The sequence below is a fragment of the Canis aureus genome, chromosome 22 (genome assembly GCF_053574225.1).
Source record: "Canis aureus isolate CA01 chromosome 22, VMU_Caureus_v.1.0, whole genome shotgun sequence".
In the NCBI taxonomy this organism is placed as follows: Eukaryota; Metazoa; Chordata; class Mammalia; order Carnivora; family Canidae; genus Canis; species Canis aureus.
The window spans coordinates 43,845,779-43,873,233 of NC_135632.1; the positions used below are offsets into that span (position 1 = coordinate 43,845,779).

Consider the following 27,455-nt stretch of genomic DNA (forward strand, 5'->3'; position numbering starts at 1 on the left):
AAATAAATAACATTCTGTAATGTGTTTAGCACAATGTTTAGCTTCTGGTAAATACACAGTACACTTTAGTACGGGTTCCGGGTATCTTTGGCTGCATAACAAACCACCCTCAAAACTTAGTGGCTTAATATGCACTTATTTTGCTCATGAATCTATAATATGGTCAGGACTTAGTAAAAGCCCATAACTGGACAGGCACAAAGGCTGGGATCATCTGAAGCCATGTCCACTCATATATGTGGCATTTAAGGCTGGCTGTCAGGGGCCCTTAGCTGGGGCTTGATCAGAACACCTACATATGGCTTCTTCCTGTAACCCAGGCTTCCTAGTAATCCAGTGGCTGGGTTTCAAGGGTGAGTGTCCCAGGAAACAGCCAGGCAATAGCTATATTTACCTTGGAAATCACACAGTTATCACTTCTTCCACGTTGTATTCATGAGAAGCAAGTCACCAAGGCTGGCCCAAACTTCAGGGAAGAGGAATTAGATTCCTCTTTTGATAAGAAGAGTGTGAAAGAATTTATAGACATGTTTTTAAACCATCACAGCTGTTATTATTGTGACCTTTAGGATACTATAGCTTCTCATAAGTGAATTATCCCACTTCTTAGCTCTCTCCAGGAGGGCAGGGATCCATTGATTCATTAAGATCCTTCTCCCTCACTGCTCCCCAGGTGAACCTAGGGCCCTGTTTGGGGCAGAGTTCAGTAAATATTATAGAAGTTTATTTCTTCTTGCAGGATCTGGCCCTGGACATTTGTGCTCTACTGAATGACACCCCTGTTGGTCTCATAGAAACCAAGGTGAGAGACCTGGGCAGGGCACAGCCAGGAGGGCAGGTGGTTTTACCAGCAGGACCGTGACCCCGAGAGCCTCTATTCATCCTGGGGTTGTGGGTGACCACAACGGTAAGTTTGTGGCTTAAGCAAACTTTCTCACAAGCCTGCTGTGAAGATGGAATGGCAAATAACTGTCTGGGAGTCAGATCATGGGCTCATGATAGCATTTCTGTCTTGGTGTTAGGTGTCCCAGTCTGTCGACTGAAGTAAGAAAAGGTCTGTGGGTTGGGTATTTGGAATAGATGATCATATTATTTATAAAGCTGACCTAGAACCCAATTTCCTCTTCTGGAAATAGTTGACAGGGTCACAAGCTTCTCTCATAGCAAATGGGGAAAAAAGCAGAAAGAAATCTCTCCTCTTCTGTTATGGACATGAATCCATCTCACAGTATCTTTGAGATCCACGGAACTAGGATCAAAGGAGAAGCATGTGTGTGTGTATGGGATGCTTGGGGAGGACTTCTTCAGGAAAGACTCAGGAAAGAAAGACCCAGAAAAACCTTCATTTAAATGGTAGAGGCAGAAAGCAGGAGGCTGGACAATAAGCTGGGAGGGGCTCAGGGTAATGTAGAAGTGCAGCGCAGTCAGGCCAGCCCATCATCCACCCCCATCCCTTATTCCTCAAGGTCCCTGTGTGCCACATCTGGGTCAGGAGTTCTGGTCAGACCCTTCAATACAGCCCCTGAACATATTGGGGCCTCCTCCTGCACTGATTCCATCACAGGGAACTGGGCTGCCTGTGACCATAGAATGACCACCGGCTCTGGACCTTAGGCATTTGTAAAATCAGCAGAGTCATCTAGAAAACACTTTCCTAAAGTGTGTTCATGAATCTCATGGCCAGCAGGGAATTTCAGAAAAAAAAAAAAAAAAACACTATCTTGGGCTCATTTCCCCCAGAAGTGGACCCTGAAAGGCACCTGGGTGGCTCAACGGTTAAGCATCTCCCTTTGGCTCAGGGTGTGATCGAGGGGTCTTGGGATCCAGTTCTGCATCGGGCTCCCCAAAGGGAGCCTGTTTCTCCCTCTACCTAATGTCTCTGCCTCTCTCTGTGGGTGTCTCATGAATAAATAAATAAAATATTTTTAAAAAAAGAAGAAGTGGACCCTGAGACAAATATTTGAGTAAAAGTGTTTCACTTGGGAGGTGATCCCATTAAGTACTAATGGAGAGAAGGGGAGACAGGGAAGGAAATCAACACAGGGTGCATTGACGAGTGTTTGCTGCTGTCAGCAACATGGCTCAGAGAGCCCCACTCTAGCCCACTCAGTTTAAGGTCCACATCTGGGGCATTAGCTCCCTGGCACTTCTAGCCTGCCCTGTGTGCCAGTTGAGCATGGTCCTGTGACAAGAGAAACACCCCAAGTTGAGTGTCACATGTGTTTTCAGTGAGAAGCCATCAGCGTATGTGGGAATTGTGAGTACAACAAGACACAACTAGTACAACAAGACACAGCAATTTTGTTCTTGTACATTTCACAATGAGATAAGTGGGGCGTCTGGGTGGCTCAGTCAGTTGAGCATCTGATTCTTGACTTGGGCTCATGACCTCACAGTCATGGGAATCAAGCCCCGCGTAGGGCTCCACACTCATTGTGAAGTCTGCTTGAGATTCTCTTCCTCTCCCTCTGCTCCCCCCTCAGAAAAATAAATAAATCTTGGTGCAGCTCTTTCTGCCAACAGGTCCTGTCCCCATGTTTTAATAAAACTACCTTTTTTTTTGCGAATAAATAAATCTTTTTTAAAAATGTGAGATAAATGATGATTTCCATAAAAATCCATTACTTTGCAATAATTATCATGGTTTTGTAGGTGCATCTGGGCTACAAGAACTTATGTGGCTAGTTTAGTTCAAGCTCATATGTAGTGAAGAGAATGCCATTAACTGTAGTTCAACTTGCTAAGTAAGATATTTTCAACCACGTTCATGTTATTGTTTACATGTTATATTCCCATTTTATTGTCACTATTGTATGGTAGTGTGGCCCCAAATCATAAAGACGGAACAGTAGTTCCAAAGACGTTCATTAAAGCAAAAAAGCTGTATTGGAAGTAGTAACAAAAGTGTGCAATATCAAATGCAACCATATATATATATATATACCAGGATAGATGAGTATGTAGAAGGAGATGATTTTACACAAGTAGAAAAAAAAGCACAAATTAGTAAGAGATGTGAGAATGGATATCTGAAAATAGGATTTTTTAGCTGGTAATGCATTTCCTCTAGTCCCTGAGGCATCATCTATTATGAAACTTTGTTAAATAATGGCATGAGGCCCACTGAGACTTTTGCATCATCTTCACATCAGGCCCTGCAAGCTAATCAGAACACCCATCTAATCCTTCCAGAATATGGGTGAAATAATCATGTCTGTGTGATAATGATGCATCTTGCCACTAAAGACAGAGAAAAGATCAAAACCAGAGAAGCACCATTAAAGTTGTCTAACTTACAGTGAAAACCAACACACAGTTCAAACTGTGGCTTGTAAATTGAGTCATAGGCTACTGGGGAAAAGCAGAGCAAGCTTTTGGCAAAATTACTTGATCAAATAACACTTTCGGATGTCACATAAAATCAATAGCACATAGTGTGAAAGAGCAATTTCTATCCTGAGTGAGTGCTGGCAGACAATTGCTTTATTGTTGAATAAAACCACTTGTGGCCTTGTTCATTGTCGATCCAGAATTTATTCCATCCCTTCTTTCTTGATAACAGATTCCTGATTTTGATCCATGCACCAACGTCTCCAGTCTCAGGCAGTTAATTACAAGTAGTCTAAATCAATCATAACCAGCTCATTTCCCACTTTCCCAGTCTCCCTGGCTGCTTTAAGAGACCACAAAACCAATTCTGGCCAATGAAATACGATGGGAAGTCTGCTGAGGGTACATCTATGAAAGCTTTTGTTTTTGTTTTTAATAAAATGGGTATACATGCTGGTACCCTTCTTCCCCCTCTTCCTAACTTAACCATGGTCATGATGTCTGGTGATGGGCTGCCATCTTACAAATATGAAGCAACCAGCACAAGGTAAAGGCTGAGAGAATTCTAAGACATCAGCACTGGCATTACTGAATGTCAGTGGCTGCCTACTTCCAGCCTCCCTGTTACAGTACAGAAAGAAGTAAACCCCTGTATGTTTAAAGCCACTGTAATTTGGGTTCTCTAGTACTGGTAGTTGAAAGCATTCCTAATGGGTGTACCCCAGATGTGTCAGCTCTCCACATATTTTCAGAAAAACATGAGGGAAATGTACCTGATGACTCTGTTCTATTTATCATGAAATTCCCTTGCAAGATCAGATGAATGAGCTTCTGGCTTCCAGGTGGGGTTAGCTATGGGGACCCTAGCAGGAAAAGGAGATAGAAAAGCATGAAAATGGGCATTCAGGCCCTTGGTTCCCTGCCTGTGAATCACCCTGCGTTGGATGAGTTCTTCAGTGGGGCCTGCTGGGCCTCCCAAGGTAGCCAGCCTCCTGTGCTCAGTTCTCTTCTTTCTGGTGACCATGCCCTTTCCCTTCAGGCCTGTTGATGCTAACAGCTCTGTGGTACCGTCCAGCTATTGCAACATCCCCCGAGGTGCTCCTACACCTACATGTTTGTAAATAGTCCTTGTAAACAAGCCTTCCCCAAATCATACTACTCTGAGTGTGCCTTTATCTGTTGGTATGCTGACTGACCTACCAGCATCCATCCATAGCTTTAAAAGAAAACACGCGCACACAACTTGCATCAGAGTACAAACCACACACCACGGTATTCACAAAGACCAGCTGTCAGGCAACAATCTGGCTCCTGATCTCGATATGTGTGAAAACAAGCAGCAAGAAGAGTCAATGCACTCAATTCATGGCCTCTCTAACTGTGTCTCTTCAAATACTGTGCAGAGAAATGGACAGCGAGTACAAGACACTGTTGAACTAAGCATGCTGGCTAGTGGGGAGAGATTCACATGAGGCTCTGAAATAAGACACGACATACAGCATCCTTTTGTGGCACTGGCAGCTCTTGGCTATCCATGGCTAGTTTGAGCAGCAGGTTCAATATCTTGATTGCTCTGAACCTTTGGCTTCAGGGTGGGACTAGAGCCATTTTTCATGTTGAGGCTAAGGTATCAAGGATTTGAAGACAGAACTGGGCTGGCAAAGGCTCAGCCTTTGAGAAGATGACTCCTTCCCTACATTTGAAGAATTTTCTTCTCTTGGCAGAGAAATCAATCAATACAAAGGCAACCACTAGAAAAATTAGAAACAGACTATAAACTTTCAAATCATCAGACAAAAATACAAACACATGTGCGCACATACATGCATATCAAAGAAGACCGAGAAATACACATGGTAAAACAGAAAACAGAGGAAGCATTAAAATGGAAAACATAGCAGAGATAAGATGACAGAATTAAGACTAATCTATTAGTTATATCAACAAATGTAAATAGGATAAACCCATCCTTACGACAGAAAAAAAGACTCTCACATTGAATTGTAAAACAATCTCCTATTGTATGTTGTATGGAAGAGATGTATCTTTACCAAAATAACTTAGAAAACTTAAGAAGATAATGTAAACCAAGTTATACAAGAAAATACCATCAGTCAGGGTTAAATGGAAAATGACAATGTTAAATGAGACACAAGGAAGCTGAACAGGAGAGAGAGCAGGACCCACATTAAGAATCTAGTTTTTAGGGCAGCCCTGGTGGCACAGCGGTTTAGCGCTGCCTGCGGCCCAGGGGGTGATCCTGGAGACTGGGGATCGAGTCCCACATAAGGCTCTCTGTATGGTGCCTGCTTCTCCCTCTGCCTGTGTCTCTGTCTCTATGAATAAATAAAATAAAATCTTTAAAAAAAAAAAAGAATCTAGTTTTTAGATACCACTATGCACTTTTATAATAGCTTCAGGGATGCCTGGGTGGCTCAGTGGTTGAACATCTGCCTTTGGCTCAGGTCCTGATCCCAGGGTTCCGGGATCGATTCCTGCATCGGGCTTTCTGCAGGGAGCCTGCTTCTCCCTCTGCCTGTGTCTCTGCCTCTCTCTGTGTCTCTCATGTATAAATAAGTGAAATCTTTTTAAAAAATCTCTATGCTTCAAAATCAAGAATAAGATATGACAGTTCAGAATAACAATATACAGATAATACAGGTAGAAACTGGATCGAGCACAAGAAGACAGTTTAATCGACATTATCAGCTCATGACTTATCAAGAAAACAAATGGTAAGAAGGAATGTGGAGAATCTGAATAGTAATTAAATGTGATTGAACTTGAGAGGCCAAAAAACCCCAAACAAACAAAAAAACTTCAAAATACTAGCAAATACAAATAACAATATCTCAAAAGAATCATCCATCATATCCAAGTAAGTTCATCCCAGTAAAGCAAATGGTTCAGTAATATTAGAAAATCTCAGGCAGCCCCGGTGGCTCAGTGGTTTAGCGTCGCTTTCAGCCCAGGGTGTGATCCTGGAGTCCAAGGATGGAGTTCCACATTGGGCCCCCTGCATGGAGCCTGCTTCTCCCTCTGCCTGTGTCTCTGCCTCTCCCTCTCTCTGTGTCTCTCATGAATAAATAAATAAAATTTAAAAAAATATTAGAAAATCTCTAATAGAACATATTAATAGATCAAAGGAGAACTATATCTCAATAGATGCCGAGAAGACATTTGACAAATATCCCATCTCCATCCTTTATTAAAACAAACAAAACTGTAACAGACTAGCAAAATTATGTATGATTGAAAATTGTACAACTATTAGAGACGAGAAGAGAATTCGGGATAATGGCAGTTTCCAAGATTAATATGCAAAACATCCTTTACATAAAAAAAATACAACTTATCAGAAAATATAATAGGAAGAAATTGCAATTACAATAACAAAGATAAGATATTTTAAAGACATCTGGGGTCTTTACATAGATAATACTAAAATTAGGGAAACTTCTATCCTGTGCTTTTGAATAGAAAGAACACAATATTGTAAAAATGTCAGTGCTTCATTAATTTATTAATTCAATATGATTTTTTTTGGTCAATTTGATTTTAATTAAAATATTCACTGTAGTTTTGTTTGTTTGTTTGTTTCTTTGTTTGTTTGTCAGGTGGGGAACTTGTCCAAAAAAAGTGAAATGAAGCTCAAAAGGGCAAATAAATATGAGCCAGTAATGTCCTGCAAGAGAAGAGTAACACGGTGGGGCTAGACGTATCAGAACACATTATGAAATTATAATTTGTAAAGCAATTTGGTACCCAGTGATGAAATAGAGAAGCCAGTGGACCAGAATAGAAAACCAGATATTTTATCTGTTTAAGTAAGGTGACGTTTAAATTAGAAGAAAAAAGTGGCTGAAAAATTAATCATTTTGGTAAAAAATAAAGTGGGAATGCTATTCCATTCCTGAAGTCAAAATAAATTCCAAATGGATAAAGGATTTACATATTAAAAATAGACCATAAAACTCTGGAGAAAAGAATAGACGAATTTATAACATTATGATAGGGGATGGAGCACATAAAACCCAGGGTCCCTAAATACTTAAGAAATTTGACTATGTAAAAATTTAAAACTTCTATATGGTAAAACATACTATAAACCAAGGTAGAAAACAAAGCCAGAATGAATGCATCATGAGTGACAGAGAGAAGGGCTCATCTCCTTAATCCTCAAAGATTTAACCCTATATGAAATATGTAAAGAATATAAACCAGCAATTTAGAGAGAAATGTAAGTGGCTTGTAAAAGTCTCCACTTTACTCATACCTAGAGAAATGCCAGTGAAAAAACTAAGGCATCTTCTCCGTTTCGTATCAGAAGGGCAGAGATTAGTATGTTTGATCACACCCAGCACCAAGGAGAGTGTTGGGAAAGAGGCTCATTGGGATACCCTGGAGAGTGAAATTGGTGCAACTTTTGGGGAGGGTAATTTGGCAATATCTGTCAAAATCCTTTGACCCAGAACTCACTGCTCAGATTTTTAATCCACAGATCTCCATTCAAAAGTCTTCCAGTTTGGACAAACAAGAGTGTTCAAAACTTGTACTTGAAGACAGTCCCCTTTCTTGGGTTTTGCTTCCCAAGACCTTAGCTCCGTGCGTCCCAAGCCCCTTTGTGAATCCAAATCCACTCGAGGGCTGGTGAAAGACAGGTTGCTTGGCCCCACTGCCAGAGTTCCTAACTTAGTGGGTCTGGGGAGACCCAAGAATCTGCATTTCTAACAAGTTCTCCGGTAATGCTGAGGCTGCTGGTCTGAGAGCCATCCCTTTAGTTTGTTGTGGGGGCTAGAGTGGGTGGCAGGATTGGGGCCTAAAGGGGTGGGTTCCTTTGAGAGGAGGAGGATGAGGCAAGGTGGAGTTGAGCAGGACTCCCCAGCCCAGGACTGGGGAGAGGAGGAGGTGGTGGAGAGGGCTGCTCAGAGAGGGACCTTTGGGCAGCTTAATTCCCATTCCCAGCCTCGCTAAAGACTCCTTCCACCCCCACCCCAACTCAGCTGTTTCTGAGATAGCAGCTACTCTCTGTGAATCCATGGGCTTTGGCGAGGAGCACATTAGCCACGAGCAGACAACATGGACTGAAAATCAGAGAGCCAGGCCATCCCTGAGGTGCCCCCATTCCTCAGTCAAGCCTCGGAGTTGGTGGGATTGGGGTAGCATACTGGAAAGCATCCCCAACGAGTGAGGTAGAAGTTCTCTGGTGGACTCAGCTGCTTTGATTTGATGTTGAAAAATAACATCTTTCAAAATATGGTGCTGAGAAAACTGGATATTCACAAGCAAAAGGGTGAAGTTAGACTCTGACCTGACACCATATATAAAAACTAACTCTAAACAGATTGACGACCTGAACACAAGACCGAAAACTGTAAAACTCGCAGGTGCAAAATAACATGAGGCTCCCTGCACTTAAGGATCAGGGTTGGAATAAAATTCTTACCCATCTAAGGAATCTAAATAGTTGTACATGACCTGTGAGCACCAGGTATCCCTCACTGGTCAGGCTGACTTCCTGGTGGAAGGCAGAGAACAACGGCATCCTTGTTCCCTGATTGCCACTCCCTCCCTCTCTCCTCCTTTTATCAACGTGAAACTTACAGCAAGGTATACAAATCTGAAGCGTAGAACTTGAATTTTTACATATGTGTGTATCTGTCTAACCACTGCCCCGATCCATATAGAGAACATCTCCAGCATCCCAGAAGGCTCTGTTATGCCTTTCCCCGTCAAATCCCCCAAAGGTAATGCTCTCTCTCACTGTTTAGTTCCACTGCTTAAACTTCATATAAATAAATGGAATTACAGTTACTGCTCTTTTGAGCTCGCCCTCTTTTAGTCAATATAATGTTTTAAAGATTCACCCTGTGGTGGCATGGGGCAAGCATTTGTTCTTTTTTATTGTTATGTAACATTCCATCGCAAGATAAATCAGTTTGTTTCCATTCATCTGTTGGACATCTGAGTTGTTTCCAATTCTAAGTTATCAGGGATAAAGATGCTATACAATTTTTGTAAGTGGCTTCTGGTGGGCGCAAGCACTTTGTTTCCCTCTTGGGAAAGCACGGAGAAATAGAAGTAGATGATCATAGAGCTTACCTATATTCAGCCTTACTAAGCACAGCCACGTGATTCCAAAGTGATTACATCAATTCATCAACGGAAAATGCATGATAGATTTGGTTAATTCTCAGTTTTCCCACATTTGACATTATCCTCTTTAATTTTAGTTTTTCTGATGGGATCATTCCTTTTTAAGTTTGAAAAATATTTATTTAAAACTAGTAATAATTGTTTTATTTACCTAAAATGGGTGGTCCAGGGATGCTGAATGTTTGAGAAATTTTCTGCACTCTTGTAAGTATTCAGAAATTCCCTGAGGATGTGTGGGTGTGTTCCTGCCTATGTATGTGCCACAGTCACAAATGGATGTTGCTCCAGACCCCACCCTCCTTGCCTTGGAACAGACCCTTCATTTCCCCATGAACAGGAAGAGCTTAGTTGGGATCCCAGAGGGAGATGTTTCCCATCACCAACAACATCTGGGGAACATCTGGTGAGCCCATCCCAGGACAGGGAGACACTTTACTGGAGAAAACACATCACTTATTTGATTATTTTTTTTCTCCTATATTTTCTTATTCTGTCCTTCCCTTCCTGCCCCTCAAACCCTATGACCCATTGGTCTCCCTGCTCTAAGCCCCCACTCCAGCCCTTGCCAACTCCCTGCCCTGGTCTCTGTCTTGTCCAGTTTCTCCGATACACTGCCCAGCAGGATGCAAACCTGGGCAGCCTGAGACTCCCCATTAACTCCAGGGCTCAGCTCAGCTCTGCCCAGATGATCAGCAGGCAGCATCTTCTAGAAAGTAACTCAAGGAATGTTGAAGCTGGTGGGGTTCTCTGGTCCAATGCCTCCATATTACAAGTTGGAAGACTGAAATCCAGAGAGATAGAGAGGACTAGAACTCCACTCCACTGTAGGTCATAGAAACCTCTTTCTCCTGGGGACCTGATCAGAGGATTTAGAGGCAGGAAGGAGGCAGCAGCAGAAGAAAATAAAGGATTCCTTGGAACCAAAAAGGTCTGCAGCCAGCAGAAGCCACGAGGAGGACAGGGCTGAGTGTCTGAGGGGGTTGTGGTGGGTGGGTGGCCACCTGCCATCATAGCCGTAAGGGCTGAGTCACATCTAATGACTGATACCCAGCTCTGGAGCCTTTAAACTCCTTCTGAGCTGTTTTAGCCACACCTGTGGCTTCAATGTACCACTGTGTGCTGATGAGCCTTCCATTTCCACTTCCAGTCCTGCACACACCTAGAGCCCCAGCTCAGCTCCCTGTACCCATTTACCAGGTACACCAAATGTATTCAACAGGTTCTTACTGAGCACTGAAGAGAGTCAGACACAGCCCCTGCCCTCCCATTACCCCCAGACAACACAAAGAAATGCACAAGTAAACCACACAACCGAGTGCAATGTAGGTGCTGGCTGGAGATGAGCATCTTGGGAAGTCTGAATCAGGATGAGGAGGACACAGCCCCAAAACTGATGGCCAGCAAACAGGACTGGAGTGGTTATCAAGAGGTGTGGGTGGGAGGGCAGAGAGAATGCTGGCAGAAACTTAATGAGATTTAGAACAGAATACCTCACATGTAAATTAAAACTACGTGCAGCTGTACCAATATTACATGTACAGTGTGTAAATAAAAAGACGTGTATAGCTATTACAGACACTTAAATGGAGGAGCAGGGGAGTGGGGGATGGGAGCACAGAGAGAGACAGGTGAGGCTGCCAAGGTGAGCAAGGGCCAGATTATTTGGGCTTTGTAGGCCCCACAGAGTTGAGCCTTGAGGACACTGGGAAGTCACTGGAAGCTCTTCTTCAGCTGTCCAGACACCTACCTCTACAGTTCCCCGGGGCACACACACTCAATACAAACGCAAAGGACAAGAGCTATAGCTTCCTCCGACCTGCTTTCCTTCCATTTTTCTTCCCTGGAAAGGTAAAGGGCAAGCCGACCCCTTCTGGCCCACTCTACACAAGCACCTGTGGCTCAAGAAAGGCCCTCACCGACCTCTCCACCCCAGAGCCACCCAGGCAGGAGAGGTCACCCCCACCCCCCACCTGAAGGAAGGTAGAAAGGAATCCTGAGGGTTGGGCTAGTCAGTGACAGCATTCATCTAGGACAGTCAGAGAAAAACCCAGAATGCAGCGGGAGCAGGACTGGGAGGGGGAGGGTCAAGCTCCCACGAAGGCTCCCTGGAGGAGGCAGTGCAAGCTGAGACCTTAAAGGCTGTGAGATTCTGGTAAGCAGCGTTCTAGAAGGCAGACAGGCAATCCAGGCGAGAGGAGCGCTGTGTAGCAAAGGTGTGAAGGTAGAAACGCTCAAGGGAGACGCGAGGGGGGTAAGGTCTGGCCTGAGGTTGGGAAGAAGGGCAGGGGATGGTCTCCAGGCCAGGGCTCGCTGCCGGAGCATGCACACACTTCCCCCCGCGCAATAATGCAGGGAAAGTTGGCCCCTAGTCAGGAAAGGCCTTGGCGGGAGCAGAGAAGGCAGTGGGCCATTTTAAGTGGCCAGGGTCTGGCTCGGAAGAAACCTTTTTTTTTTTTTTTTAAAGAAGGGATGGGGTGGGGGTGGTTGGGGGAGACTGTTTCCAGGAATCCCCAGCTCAGGGCTTTTGCAGGGTCTCTGGTCCGTAGCAGAGGTGAAGGTCAGACCCCTGGTGACCTCCACCCCCTCCCCGCTACCTCTCTCCCCTCCCTGCTCAGGTTTCTCTCCGGCCATAGTTTACTTTTCTGGCAGATGGGGGGGTGGGGGGTAAGGAGGGCGCAGAGGAAGGACGTTTAGATTGGATGATAGCAGCTGGCTCGGGCGGGGGGCGGGGGGGGGGTGAAAGCCTGGAGACGGCCTCGGCCCTGCCACCGCCGCCGGGTGGCCTTCCGGACGCCGCGCCGCCCGGGGCCTCAGGCTACCCATCTGCGAATGGGGGCGGTGGGGCGAGGGGGGATCTTCGCGACCCTGCTCTGCCGGCCGGGAGCGTCGGCCACTTCCAGAGCCGGGGCCGGGGCCGGGGGCGGGGGCGGGGGCGGGGGGCGGGGCGGGGCCGGCGCCCGCGCAGGGTCAGAGTCCGCAGCCGGGCCCCGCTCCGCGCCGCCGCCGCCGCCGGGCCGGGCCGGGCCGGGCCGGGCCGGGCTCGCGGCGGGGGAGGCGGCGCCTCCGGGGCGGGGCTGCCGGGCGGCCTGGCGGGAGGCCGGGCGTGCGTCAGCGCGGCGAGCCCCGGAGTTTTCCACTGACGAGGAGGGCGGAGCGGCGGGCGGGGCCGGGCGCAGCCAGTCTCCCGCCGCCGCCGCCGCTGCCGGATGCGCAGAGCCGGGGGCTGCGGGGCCGACGGCTGCCGGCCGAGCGCGCACGGGGCCGCGGCGCGGGGGGCGTCCCCGGCCGGGACGCGGGGGCGGCGGTGCCCGGGGGGCGCCCGGATCGCAGGTGAGCGCGGCGCGGCGACGGGCCTGGCGGGCCGGGACCCGGGGAGGGGGCGCCCGCGGGGGCGGGGCGGGGCGGGGCGGGGCGGGCTGCGCCCCCGCGCCCTGCCGGCTGCCCCCCGCCGCCCGGGGCCCGCGCCGGGTGGGGGAGGCCCGCGCCCAGCCCGCGCCGGCCGGCGTCGGGGGAGGGAGGCGGGGAGGCGGGGAGGCGGGGGTGGCGGGTTTTCCGCTCCCCTCCCCCGCGCCGCCGCCGCCGGGACCCCGAGAAGCCGAGCCGGGCGCGGTGGCAGCGCCGAGGCGGGCGCGGGTGTCGGGGTGCGCGCGGCCCCTGGAGTTTCCCTCCGGCCCAGTTGCCGAGAACTTTTCAGAAGTTCCTCGCGGGGCCGGAGCAGGTGACATTCGTCGCCTTCCCCCTCGGGCTCCCGCCCCCGCCCTCGGGCCGGCGGGGGCCGGGGAGGGAGCGCGGGGGAGCGCGGGGGAGCGCGGGCAGGAGCGCGGCTCGTGAGTCACGGACCCCGACGGCGGGGGGGGAGGGCCCGTGCCGCGCGCTCACCTGCCTGTCAGCCGCCGCCGCGCGCAGAGGCCACGGCCGTGAGTCACGGGCGCAGCCCCGCCGGACAGCCGCGGGCACACGTAGGCTCCCTCCCACGCACTTCTGGCCTGCCCGGCACCCACTTCCTCGCGGTCCTCAGTTTCCCCTCCCCGGGGCCCTCCCACAGGCGCGCACCTTGAATGCCCCCGCCCCCGCCCCAGCAGCCGCCACACTCTCAGCCACTCCCGCGCCCCGCACAGCACCCAGTGGCCCGCGCTGCCGGCCCGGGAGGAGCCCCGCGGCGCCCCCGCCCACCGCACACCTCCGCTCACAGGTCTCGCGGCCCCCGGTGCCGGCCGCCTCCGCTCACCCCCGGATCCTTGACATCACGGCCTTCTTCCGTCTCCACGTCCGGAGGTCACCAAGGCTATTCCCCTTCCCCTCTGCCCTCCCCGTCCTGTCATCGCTCACCTAGCCCTGGCTCGGTGCCGACTAGTCACACCCCCCTAGGCCGGAGCCTGAGCCATCTTTTTAAAATGCAAATCTGGTATTGTCACTCCCTACTTAAACCCTCCGGTGGCTTCCAGTGGCCTCAGGCTAAAGCCTGCTCCGCCCGCCCTGGCTCCCGAAACCTGCCCCAGGATGCCCCTCCCCCTCCCCCTGCCGGCTCTCCCTCACACGCTGTGCCCCCTCTGAACTCTTCCCACCTCCCTCCCTCCTGGAGACAGCTTTTACCCTCAGCCTTCCCCCTCCTGCCCCTCCCCTCTGACCACCATCCCAGCGCTCACCGAGGAGCATGCACGCTCCTTGCCCTTAAATTCAAAAGCTGCAAGAGTGCAGTCCTAGTGTGGCTCTTGCTCCCTGTGTGCCCAAGTGCCTGACCGTGCTTGGCGTGTCACAGGAGCTCCGTCTTTGTTGAATGAATAAATGAATGGATGAATGAATGAATGTGAATGAAGAGGGAGGGCCTTGCTTAGGTGGAGGAAGCAGTGGCTGTCAGGTGCAATTTCCCTTCTGCAGGAGCAGTTGGCCTCCTGTAGCCAGCAAACATTTGGCACCTACCCAGTGCCAGGCCCTGGAGGCCAAGGCTGAGGAACTGCCCTCCCCTGGGATCACTTTCAGAGGGATGGGGGGATGGGGTGTAGTAAGGCTTCCTGTCTGCCCTCTTTGTGCTGCCCAGGTTGTTTTGCTAGCCAATCCCAGTGGGGGCCAGGGGTACTCAGAGGTGTCCTTTCCTCCCAGGAAGTAGTTCTTGAGGGTCTGGGGCCACATGACTCCAGGTGTTGGGGGGAGCTGGCCTGACCAAGGCCTGGGGCTCTGAGGTTAAAGGACACATTCTTCAGATTCCCTGAGGAGATTGCAGGCAGCTGAAGGTGCCCTCTCCCCGATATCAGCCCTGGTGGGGATCCTGGGGCATTGGGGCTGCTGAGCTCCTGGAAGAGGTGACTTCCCAGAGGCCTTGAGATAGGCCCCTGACCCCCAAAGATGATCCATTTTCCTGGTGCCCAGGGTGAGATGGCCTTCCCAGGATTCACAGCGTGGCCTGAGTGTGTAGATAGTTGTGGGTAGAAGAGTGGGGAAGTGTCACTCCCTCATCCTAAGCTGTCAGCTCCTCTGTGCAATGACAGGAGCTGACACCCCCACCCCCACCCTAGGCAGATCCCGGAAGAAGCCTGGCTCTCTTTGATTCGGGCTGGGGCCTGTCTCTGGGGCTTCTGGGGGTGTGGTATTTCTGTCTGAGCCAGCTCCTGGGAATTGCTTTTCCTTCCTCCAGGACCCTAGGAGAGGGCCGGTGATGGCCCTGGGAGCAGAGCCACGGTTGGGATCCTTATTCCTGGGTAGCTGTTCAGGGCCCCTCCCCCCTCCTCTGACTCACTGTCTGACACTTTTCTTGGACTCTTTCACTATCTCTCATTCCTTCTTCTGACTTGGCCTGTCCTTGTCTCTGGCTGAGTCTTTTTCTCATCTTCTGCCTCTGCCTCTGTCGGCCTCTGGATTCCCAGGTGGTACAGGGAAGCGCCAGATCGAAGTGCTGCTCCTTCTCCCTCTACCCCACAGGGGTGTTGGCGAAGAGATTGGGTCCTCATTACATCCTAGGTCTGCAGACCCTGCTAGGGGTTCATCACTAGAATCTGTAGCATAGCTGTCGCTTTCTTGGGGTCCCTGTTTTCCTGTCTGCAGCCTTGGAGCATATAATGACTTCACCTTCAGTTTCCGTTCTGTAGACATGCCCGAGGCAGAGCCAGGGTGTCTGGCTTAAATCTGCTTCCTTGGTATCTATTTGTTTACTTCTGGGGAACAGGGAGCCTCCTGAGATGCCTATGTTGGCACCTGCCTGCAGTCTGGGCTTCTACTCTCAGAGTCGCCCCTCCTGTGGCTTAAACCCCCTGGTGGAGGCTTTAATTGACAGGATCAGGAGATCACACTGACCAGTCACCCCCAGAGGTCCACCTCTGCTGGTATTGAGGTGCCTTCCCTGTGCCAGATTCTGTTCTAGGCATGGGTACTGAGTTGGCCAGGCAGTGAGGCCACAGCAAGACCTCGAGAGAAGGGCCCCGATAGGGGAATCCCTGGGAGCCCAGAGAGGCATGGAGTCAGGAGTGAGGAGTGGGGGTTTCAGGGAGGCCCTCTTGGAAGTGACTGTTAAGGGAGAGTAGGCTGGGTTCCAGCTTGTGCAAAGGCCAGGAGGCCGGCAGGTCGTAGCAATTAGGGGAACTGCAAGTTCAGCTGGAATATAGTGAGGGGAGAATGGGGAGGCAACAGCCAGGCCTGCTTCAGCCTCTCGTGGAATTCTAGGCTTGATCCTAAGGGCCAGCTTTCCTAAGCACGGGGGTGGCAGGCAGAGATGTGGTTTAGGAAGATCACTGTGACTGCAGGGGGATGGCAGGAGCAGAAGCAGGGCATGTGGACAGTAGTGGTGGGGACAGAGACATAAGGATAATAGATTGAAAACTGAAGGAGACATATATAAAATACATAAAGCATGTGAATCTTAGGTGTGCAGTTAGATGAATTTTCAGTTTTAGACATTCATGGAACCACCAGCCAGATCACCAGAGAACTTTCTGAGAAACCCACCTGACCCGAAGTGCCCCCCACCCCTCACCGTCATTGTCCACAGTGTATATCAACCCTGCCCCCCCCCCCCCCCCCCGCCAATTCTGACTTGTGTCATCCCTGAATGGGTTTGCCTTTCCTTGAACTTCATTCACTTATATATTCTTGTGTCTGGCTTCTTTCATTCCACGGGACATCACTGAGATTCACATGTTGTTGTGTCCGGGAGCTCCTTCGGAAGAGCTCCCAGCGTAGAATGACATGTTCCCTCAGCACTTAGCACTGTGCTAAGAACTTGACATGTATTGATTTACGTACACCCCCCCAACCCTATGAAGTTCTAAGACCTAGAATCAGAGACACAGGGAGCTTAATAAGGACCTTGACCAGGCTCAAACAGTCCAGCCATAGCCAAGCTAGGGTGCAATGCAAAGGCAGGCAGTCTGGTTCTGGAACCAAGGTTCTTCACAGTGTGCTGATGGCCTCCCCAGTGCCCACTGTGTCTGTGCCTAGCCTTGTGTGCATTAAGTGGCCTGGCATGTACTTGCAGGACTGGGGGGCCTGGATGTGGCTGGAGGGAGAGGGAGGGGATTGACAGTGGCTGCAGGTTTCTGGCTTGAGTAACTGGGTGGGTGGCAGTGCCGTTACTAAGATAGGGAACACAGGAAGAGGAACAGATGGCACGGTGGGGGGGGTTGTGGGGAACAGAGACAAGGGGTTCGATTTGGGGCCTCTGGAATTTTATGTTTCTAAGGGACGGCCAGGCAGAGATAAAAAGTGGGGATTGGGGTTTGGGCGTGTGATTCCGCATCCGCCACCCTGTAGACAGCATCTGGAGTTGGGAAAGGATGAGGTCTCCCTGCGGGGCTGGTAGGAGCAGGGTAAGTGGGTGTGGTTTGCCCACGGATGTTACTGTGTGTCTCTGTGGGTCTGCACGTGTGTGTATGTGTGTGCCTGGCTCTGGGGCATGAGTTCCCTCCTCTCCTGGGAGAGCCTGCAGGTCAGCTGGGAGCTGGGTTGTTTTTGTTTGTGGTTTGTAGGGGGTGCGGGTGCCAAGCCTGAGAAACTACCCGCTGAGAAGCCCCCGGAAGCACCTGTGCATTCTCTTCCCCAGCCCCAGTGTGAAGGTTAGCAAGGAGGGGAGTTTCTCTTGCTTCTCTCTTGTCTGGGAAGAGGCCGTGCTTTGTGCTTCTGGAGACTTTTATCCAGTAAGTCCGCTGACCGCACACCCTTTAGGTCTGGGATCTAGACTTGCTAGTAGGCTTGGCAAGGGGGGAAGGGGTGTTTAGAAGGGACACCTGAGTAGGGGAGTTCTGCAGCCTTTTGGTTGGTTTTTCCTGTTCTCGTTTCCTGTGATGACAGTGGGGGAGGGGCTTCCCAGCCCTGGGGCCTCCGCACCGTTTCCCCTTCCTCCTGGTGACCTCCTGGGGCCTGGGCCTGGGCCCTGCTGGACACCGAGAGACAAGGTAGCTCAGCCCTTAGAACTGCATCCTTTGTCCTTTGGGGATTCCCAGGGATAGTTGAGGCCGGGGTGGGGGGGGTGGGGCAAGCTAGGGTGCAATGCAAAGTCCACTCCTCCTGGCCGAGGCCATCCGGGTTGTAGGAGGCTTTCAGCCCCCCAAGAGGGAGGCACAGTAAGCTCTGTGACAGGAGATAGCAGGACATCCTCTTGACCGATCAGTTTCACTAAGAGTTGTTGGTTTTTTGTTTGTTTTTCAAGGGGGAGAAAAATAATTTCCATAGGAAGTTAATTCAAACAAACAGGGTTAGATATTGGAGATGTAGACAAATTTTTAAGATCAAACAGGAGTTGTCAGAGAAACATGAAGCCCAGCCAGGCCTGGAGGCAGGGGACTTCTGTGGGGCGGGAGTTTCTGAGGGAAAGTCTGAGTGGCTCTGTCACAGGAGAGGAGGGGCTCCGGAAAGTCCTGTGTCTGGGAATCGGGGCCAGTGTCAAAGCCAGCCTGTTTCCCAGAGTACCCTGGTCAACCTGGCCCCAGAGAGACAGGAGGGGAGAGAGAGAGAGAGAGACAGACTGTGTGTGTGTGTGTGTGTGCGCGCGCGCGCAGGCTGGTGTGTCTGTGGGTGTGCTGCGGGTTGGTGGTGGAGGAGGAGGAGGAGGAAGCAGAGCCTCCGTACATGGCTGTGCAGGCTGTGGCAGACGGCCTCACACACACAAAGGCACACAGATGCAAGCCGTGTGAATCACCCAGCCAGTGAGTCAGCCCCCAGGATTCCTGTCGGGGAATGAGCGAGGCCAGGCCGAGGTCTGTCAGTCCATCTGTTGGTCTGGGGTATGCGTGTGTGGAGGTGGGCTGTGGGAGGTGGTGGGGAAGGTTCCTGGTGGTGTCCTGGGAAGGCTCTTGCGCAGAGGTGGTGGGAGTCGGCAAGCGCCAGGATGAGGGTCTGGGCCTCAGTGCTCTGCCGGTGGCAAGAAGCCTCCTGGAGCTGTGCCCCCTGCACACAGAGCCCAGGGGGCCCGGGTCTCCTGGGAGGGTCAGGGCGGAGTTGACCGCGGCCAAGCACCCACCGCCTGCCCTCAGGCCTGCCGCTCAGAGCTTTCTCCTTTCCATTCCAGGCTGCCAATGCCCAGACCCCAGAGTACCCCCGGCATCACCATGACTGGGCCACTGAAGAGGAAGTTTGACCAGCTGGATGAGGACTCCTCCTCGCTCTGCTCCTCCTCCTCCTCTTTGTCTTCCCCGGGCCGCCGTTCTTGCTCCTGCTCTCCCAGCTCTTCAGTCTCCCTGGCCTGGGACTCGGATGAGGAGGGCCCCTGGGATCACTTGCCCTTGCCTGCCCGTGACTTCTGTGACTTCCGAAGTTTCACGCGTGAGTCCCCCACCCCTGGGAGCCACCACACCCCTTCTTCCTTCCTGAAGATGAAATTGGGAGGCCCCTGACGAAGCTATTCTGGCCTCTGGAGGTCGTGTCCCCACCTTGGCCACTTCCTGTAACACAGGGGTCACTCGGGAATGCCCTCTGTCCAGAGGCACGTGGGCCCAGCTAGATTCACCTTTGACCTCAGGACTCCCTGCCTAGCTCCCCAGGGTGGCCCTGGGGCCCTCTGGCTCCAGCTCCTCCTTATGTTCCAGTTTCGTTTCTCTAGCTTGCACACCTTGTCCTGCCAATTGAATCACTGGAGTCCCACGCCCCACACTTCTGCACTGTGGGGCCTGTCCAGCCAGTCCCTCTCCTGTCAAAATGCTGTTTGGCTTTGCCTGAACATAGTGGAAAAGTTTCTTCCCCAGTTATTTTTCAAGCTGGCGTCACTCTGATTTCAAAATGACCAAGACAGCCCTAAAGCAGTATTCTTCAACTTTGTTTTCCATTATCGCTGCCCCCAACCCCATGGAGCCTTTGTTAGACATATTTTTCCTAATTACCCCTGCCATGACATTTTAATACCCTGGCTATGGTGTCTTGTTTATGTAGTATATCTGTGTATCATCCATAGAAAAAAAGTATGATTTTTAGCACACAGGACCTGACAGTATGTTGACTAAACTGTGGGTTTATCTTGGCAAAATGAGAATGGTTTAATATTTATAAAATCCAATCGTAAAGTCTACCCAATGACTATGTCAGAGGAGGAAAAATATGAGAACCACTGTAGATGCTGAAAAATTTTGTTTTTAAGATTTTCTTTATTTATTCATGCAAGATACAGATTGAGAGGCAGAAACATTGGCAGAGGGAGAAGCAGGCTCCCTGTGGGGAACCTGATGTGGGACCCGATCCCAGGATCCCGGGATCACGACCTGAGCTGAAGGCAGACACTCAAGCACAACATTTGATAAAATATAATGTTCCTTCTAGATAAGACCCTTGGTAAAATAGAGATAAGTAAATTCTATCCTAAGTGATGAAAAATATGTATCTCAACCCCAAAGTTGGCATTTTAATTGATGAGGAAATATTGGAAGCCATCCAACTAAGGAACAAGATAAAGATGCTGTCACCACTAATAGTTAACATTGCTTAGTAAGTGCTACCCAGTTCAGTTTGCAGTGAGAATAAGAATTCTATGTATTGGATCAGGACAGGCAAAATATTAAATTGAAATACATGCAATTGCCAATATTCATTTGTTTTATGGTAACTACTTATGGTTCAACCCAATAAAAAGTAATAGTATACCAATATTTGTATAGAATATACCAAATGTGGGGATCCCTGGGTGGCTCAACAGTTTAGCACCTGCCTTCAGCCCAGGGCATGATCCTGGAGTCCCTGGATCTGGATCGAGTTCCATATCAGGCTCCCTGCTTTGGAGCCTGCTTCTCCCTCTGCCTGTGTCTCTGCATATCTCTCTCTGTCTCTCATGAATAAATAAAATCTTTAAAAATATATATACCAAATGCATAGCTTACTAATCAGTATACAGTTCATAACTTAGAAAGGCAGTTCCAAATAACAGCCTTCTAAGCCTGTCACAAAGTGCAAGAAGCTATAAAGGAAAAGATCAATATATTTTAAATTTCATGGCCTTAGAAGTTATTTGGTAAAATGCCTCGAACAAAAATAAGACTAAAATATTTCAAAGATAAAATATTAGATGATCAGTGTCTTTAATATCATATATAAAGAGCTCCTACAAATCAATAAAAAAACTATAGAAAACTGCATAAGGAACCTATAAATGGCCAGTAAAGATGGGAAAGATGTTTAATCCCACAGATGCTGTCATTTGGATTGGTAAATAATGGTAAGCCTGTGTTGACCTAGGAATGGCATTCAAATTTACCATTCTGGCTCTAATCTCAGCCAGGCTGGCTCTTAAATTCAGATCCATTTCTTTTTCCATGGTGGGAGGTCAGAGCGGGAAGTGTGAGGAGAGGCAATTGAGCATCATCTTCCTGGAGGTTATGCAGTCCCTCATGGAGAACTAATGCCCTGCCCCTTCCCTCCCTGCCTTCTAGCCCTGTCCATCCTGAAGAGGGCTCCCCGGAAGCGTCCAGGCCGCGTAGCCTTCGATGGCATCACTGTCTTCTACTTTCCCCGGTGCCAAGGCTTCACCAGCGTGCCCAGCCGAGGTGGCTGCACTCTGGGTATGGCCCCCCGCCACACTGCCTGCCGCCGCTTCTCCTTGGCTGAATTTACACAGGAGCAAGCCCGGGCACGGCGTGAGAAGCTGCGCCTACGCTTGAAGGAGGAGAAGTTGGAGGCTCTACGGTGGAAGGTAGGGAGACCTTCTGCAGAGCCCGTGCCTTGGGCCGGCTTCTGAAGGCCTAGCCTGGAGGGGTGGAGCTTTGGGGTGGGGGCCAGTTAGCTCACTACATACGCATTTAGGGAAAGAGGCCCCTGGAGCCAGTATTGCTCCATCAGGGCCTGTTGACTGGATTATCTGCAGATAGAGTGGGATGTGGAAGGGCCTGCGTTTGCTGTGGGGGCTGGGGGTGTGGTGCCTGATGTTGTCTGACCACACTGCAGGGGGATGTGGAATTGATGGGACATCAGGGGTCAGTGAGTCAGGCGGGCTGTGGGGGGGGGGGAATGGGGGGGGGTTGTGCGCAAACTGGGGAATGGCAGGAACAGGAGATATCTTTACAGATGCCCTGAGGGTGGTGTTCCTGGCCTGAGGGTTCACGTGGTATCCGAGGTTCCCAGCCCAGAGTAAGCATGCGGGGAGCATTTGTCAAGTGACTAATGGTTGTGGGGGCCAAGACCCTCACGTCCCTCCTCTCTCCCATGCACACAGTTTGCGGAGTCTGGGGTACCCGAGACGGAGGCGAGCCTGCCACTCACAGTGGACGCCATCGATGACGCCTCTGTAGAAGAGGACCTGGCTGTGGCCGTGGCAGGTGGCCGATTGGAGGAAATGACCTTCCTACAGCCCTACCCGGCCCGGCGGCGACGGGCTCTGCTGCGGGCTGCTGGTGTGCGGAGGATTGATCGCGAGGAGAGGCGGGAGCTGCAGGCCCTGCGCCAGTCCCGGGAGGACTGCGGCTGTCGCTGTGATCGGGTCTGTGACCCTGAGACCTGCAGCTGCAGTCTGGCAGGCATCAAGTGCCAGGTGTGGGCCGGGAAGGGGAGCTGGAACTCCAGGGCTCCTCCAGGCTCCGTGGGATCCCTGCTCACACTCTGCTTTCTCTCTGCAGATGGACCACACTGCGTTCCCTTGCGGCTGCTGCAGGGAGGGCTGCGAGAACCCCAAGGGCCGCGTGGAATTCAATCAGGCCCGGGTGCAGACTCACTTCCTGCACACGCTCACCCGCCTGCAGCTGGAGCAGGGGGCTGAGAGCCTGGGGGAGCTAGAGGCTCCTGCCCCGGGCAGCCCAGCCAGCCCCGCTGAGCAGGCCCTGGCTCCTGCTTTTCCTCTGGCCAAGCCCCCTGTGAGCAGTGAGCTGGGCGAGAACAGCTGTAGCAGCGACATGACCGACTCGTCCACAGCTTCGGGTACAAGTGAGGCCCCCAGCAGCGCCACGCACCCAGCCCTGCCTGTCCCTGGCTTCCAGCCTGACGTGGATGATGACAGCCTGGCCCGGGTCCTGAGTCTCAGTGACTCTGACCTAGGAGGAGAGGAGGAGGAGGAAGAGGAAGGGGGGGTGGGGGGCCTCGACAACCTCAGCTGTTTCCACCCCGCTGATATCTTTGGTACTGGTGACCCTGGTGGCCTGGCCGGCTGGACCCACAGCTATTCCAGCTCTAGCCTCACGTCGGGCATCCTGGATGAAAATGCCAACCTGGATGCCAGCTTCTTCCTAAACGGGGGCCTTGTGGGGTTGGGAGAAGGAAGCCTCCCTGGCACCTCGGTGCTGCCCAGCTCGGACGCTGGCCAGAGCGACTCTGTGGACCTCAGCTTGTCTTCCTGTGACTCCTTCGAGCTGCTCCAGGCCCTGCCGGACTATAGTCTGGGGCCTCACTACACCTCCCGGAAGGTGTCTGACAGCCTGGACAACCTCGAGGCACCCTGCTTCCCCTTGCCTGCCTTTTCTCCACCAGGGGACGCTGGCGCTTGCTTCCTGGAGTCCATCATGGGCCTGCCTGATGCAGCTGCCGAGGCCCTGACTCCCTTTGTGGACAGCCAGCTGTTTGAGGATACTGCCCCCGCGCCTCTGGTGGGGCCAGTGCCTGTGTGAGGACAAGGGTACCTCCCACGGTCCCGAGAGCCCCAAGAGCTGCCTTGTAGTAATAATGGGGACTCCCTGAGGTCTGTATGTTAAGGGTTTCCCTTTGGCTGGCTCATCCATGTGGGCACTCCTGATTTTTGTGCAACACTCTGGATTGATTTATTTATTTTTGTAACTTTCTGTGCTGGAGAGAGGGCGGGGAGGGGGCTTTCCTTTTCAGCCACTTGGCCCCCCACCCCCACCCCCCAAAGCCCATACAGTCTCTACTTCCACTTCCACGGTGTGTGCCAGGAACAGGAGGAAACAGGGCTCCTCTGGAGCTTTGCAGACCCCTTTTTGGTCTTGTGTGATGTTCCTTAGCCCGAACAATACAAGGCTGAGATCAGCCACTTCTAATGGCTTCTCCTGCTACCCTGAGCCCCAGACCCACCCAGGTGGCTGTATTTTCTGGACTGTGAAGACTATAATTTATTTCCATAATTTATTTGGAGACTAGATGGCACAGGCTTCTCCCCTCTGGATGGGGGGCCGTGCCGGGGTCAGGGTGGGGCACAGACCCCTGTAAGGCCCTTTTGCCTTGTAGTCCCACAACCCTGCCCTGCCTGGGCTTTGGTATAAAGCAGGTGTGAACCTGGGCCCTATGTCTCCTGGGGCAGATGCCTGGCTCTTGGTGGGTGGCTGAGGACAGCATTGCGGTAGGGGGCTGGGCCGGACTGCTCAACCGTGACCAAAACCCGCTTCTGCCCCACACAGCCCCCTCTGCTTCCTGTCCTCTGCCTCCTCATCTTCCTCCCTGAAGGCCACAGCCTTTACCTGGGCCAGTAATGTAGAAGGGAAGCAGGAGGCCCAGAGAGGGCAAGGGGCTAACCTTGGGGCCCGCAGCATGCCCCTGACTACTATCTCAGGGCTTTCTGGGCACTGCCTGCCTGCCTGGGCCACCTGCCCATGCTCTAAGGTCAGTTGGCTGGGGTGAGGGGTAGCCCCTTTGCAGCTCCTATGCCCTTCATTTGCTGGGGTGGAGTTTTGCATCCTTATTTCTGTATCGTCCTTGAGTGTTAGAACTATAATTTATTCATTTTTCTCTATGTCTGTGCCAAGAAGCCCAGGCTCTGGGCCTACCTTCTTGCCCAGGAGGCCTTGCCAGCCTGTGTGCTTGTGGGAACACCTTGTACGTGAGCTTACAGGTACCAATAAAGAGGCTCTATTTTTAACAGTGCGGCCTGCACTTTGAGGAGTTGGGAGATCGCGGTGGGGGGTACACCTTCAGGACGTAGCAAGGAGGGAGGGGGGATAGGCCCTGTGGGGCAGTGTGGACATTGAGGCTATGTTGGGGTAGGAGTGGGGGGCACAGCACAGTGGGCCTACTTCCATGCAGCCTGGTCACATCGGAGACAGGAAGCCAGCTGGGAGGTTGGCACTCCAGGTGGAGCCGGTTTCCCTCTCCCAGAACCCCTCTGTCTCCAGTGGTCACCTGGGATGGTGGGGAGCAGCAGAGCAGTCTCCGGAGACAGGGCTATCTGCTTAGGCTATTCCCCACTTGGTGACACTGAGCTGGGTGGGGCCTGACCCTGAGGGCAGGGTCCCCCCAGTCAGGGGCAGGCACCAGGATGTGGCTGGTGGAGGCCTTCTGTGGGGCTGAGCAGCTGAGGGCCCTGGGGACCAGAGCTGTAGGACCTCCTCCATCTGGGCCAGCCAGACCCGTCTGACCTGTCCCCAGCAGCCTTGTGGCCCACAGGCCAGAGGAGCAAGCCACACCCTGCCCTGGGGAGTCCCAGCCAGGGCCTGAGGAGCAAGGTCCTTTCTCCCTTAGGAATAATGATTTCCAAGTGCTGGAAGTGAGGACCAAACAAGACCAGATTTGAGTCTCTTTCTCACTCTAATGCTGGGCCTTTTGCTCTGTGCTGGGCTCCCCTTATTTCATCTCAGTGGCTTACTGGGTAAGAGTATGGACTCAGAGTGCCAGGTTCAAATCCCAGCTCTTCTACTACGCAGCAGAGGTGACTTAGGCAAATCACTTCCTGTCTACTACTACTGTGTCTTTATGTCCTCAGTACTGTGCAAATAATAATGCTGCTCGTCTCAAAAGCTCGTTTAGTTCGCACATAACGAGTGCCTGGGGTGTGTAAGCCTCGCGTGCATGTTTGTAACTTCGTTTTGTTTTCATATTTCTGCCTCTACTTCTACATTTTATTCTTTATCAGTTCTGACACTCTTTGGGTGTCTGTCTCTTGCCTCTGGACATGCATGGACATGGCCACCTGGCCATGAGAGGACCCATAGCATGGAGCCTGACCTATGGGCAGCCTGTTCCTGTAACCAGCGTAGCCAGGGGACAGCCTTAGGCTTCTCAGGGTGGAGTGTCCTGGTACATTCAGTTGTCCTGTCTCCCCTCTTGCTGGTCCCTGGGAAGCCTCTTGCAGAGATTGCTTCAGCAAGCATAATTCAAACTCTGGGTCTCTCCAAGGGCTCTGAGGCCCTGCTTTGATTAGCCTGGCATTCTGGGCAGCAGCCCCTGAAGGCTCCAGTTCCCTGGCTGGAAGCCCCCATAGTCTCCTAACCCATGGACAGCCTGTGGCTGGACCGAACCTGCTGGCTTCCCTTCCAATGCAACAGTATCACTTCCTGGCTTTTTTTTTTTCTTTTTAGATAAATGAAGACAATTTAAGTTTTACACCAATAAAAATGTGATTAATGTACAATCCTTTACAGCATCATTCTCCATACAGACAAACCTCTCTCTCAACAACCCGCCCCAAGAAACCAGATTGTAAAGCAGATGCTAGTAAAGGGACTGGTTTCCCATAGGAAAGGTGGTAGTAACCTGGAGAAAGCATTCCAGATCATTGACTCAGACCAAGAGGCCATGCATATGATCAACAGGATGTTATAAAAACAAGGCTCAGCTATCACTAAGGACAATTTTTTTTTTTTTTTTTTAGATTTTATTTATTTATGAGGCAGAGGGAGAAGCAGGCTCCTGCAGGGAGCCCGATGTGGAACTCAATCCCAGGACCCTGGGATCACACCCTGAGCCGAAGGCAGACAACCACTGAGCCTCCAGGTGCCCCAATTCTGTCTGTTCTAAAAGCAACCTCTACCTGTTCAGTTTCCAAACTGGTCACTGGACCACATCTCTTGAAAATATTGCCATAGCTGCATTCCACTCATAGTATATCGCTTTATATCAATTTTATCAATATGCTTAAAAATTAGAACCATTCTGAGTAACAGCACTCATGAATTCATGAGGTCATCATGCTAGTTACTTTTATCTAAAGATCATATTTAAACACCTAGTTATTAAACTTTAAAATATTTGCTCTCTATCATCGGCAGGGATTTGTATCATGGTTTGGGAACATGCAGATCGAGTCTAATTTCCTGCTACAGAGGGGGACACTGAGGCCCGAAGAGCAGAAGGTCTTGGGAAATTTATACTCCTGAGTTCCTTCCTCTAAGGCCAGACTGGCCCTTTATTGCCATCGTGAAAAACAAGGAGAGAGGTGTTGGGAGCTGCAGCAAGAGTGGCCTTCGTCACCCTCTTCCCAGTTACAAGTGACATAATTCATCTAATTAGGGACCACTGCTTTCATCCCCCAAGGTGCTGAAAGGGCTTCTGGAGGATAAATTTGTCAGTGTCTTTTATGAAATCTGAAGAGGGAACTATTTTTTCTTGGGCCGTATTTTCCTGCACCAGGCATGGGTAATCGATTGTGTCCCAAACCAGTGAGGACTAGCAGAGGCCAGCCGAGGACTTGGGGAGGCAACAAAATGTATGGACAGTGAGCCAATGGCCCTCACAACCTGCAGGATGGTGGTCTCCCTCACCCAGAGCCTCAGTGAGGACCTTTTGAGCTGGTCCTCCTCTCTGTGCCACAGCTGAGCAGGATGGTGTGGGCAGGGGGTAGGGAGGAGTGGCTGCTTCTTGAGCTCTGGGAGTCTAGAGACCAGATAGGAGAGGGGAGGCAGGGCAGCCCCGGT

General features: G+C 51.2%; 1 protein-coding gene across 11 annotated transcripts; it reads left to right on the forward strand.

Annotated features, from left to right (window-relative positions):
- The first annotated feature begins 11,502 nt into the window (after positions 1 to 11,502).
- Positions 11,503 to 24,685, forward strand: CSRNP1 (cysteine and serine rich nuclear protein 1). Of its 11 annotated transcripts, none has more exons than XM_077865724.1 (5): positions 11,503 to 11,638; positions 18,980 to 19,233; positions 21,324 to 21,583; positions 22,103 to 22,417; positions 22,503 to 24,685. In XM_077865724.1, the coding sequence occupies exons 2-5, from the start codon at positions 18,987 to 18,989 to the stop codon at positions 23,481 to 23,483; spliced, it is 1,803 nt and encodes a 600-aa protein (XP_077721850.1). In that variant the 5' UTR covers positions 11,503 to 11,638; positions 18,980 to 18,986; the 3' UTR covers positions 23,484 to 24,685. The 11 variants fall into 11 exon arrangements, with proteins under 11 accessions (XP_077721850.1, XP_077721851.1, XP_077721853.1 ...); XM_077865725.1 differs by having other exon boundaries at positions 11,633 to 11,737; XM_077865727.1 differs by lacking the exon at positions 11,503 to 11,638 and adding an exon at positions 11,676 to 11,699.
- Positions 24,686 to 27,455: the final 2,770 nt, after the last annotated feature.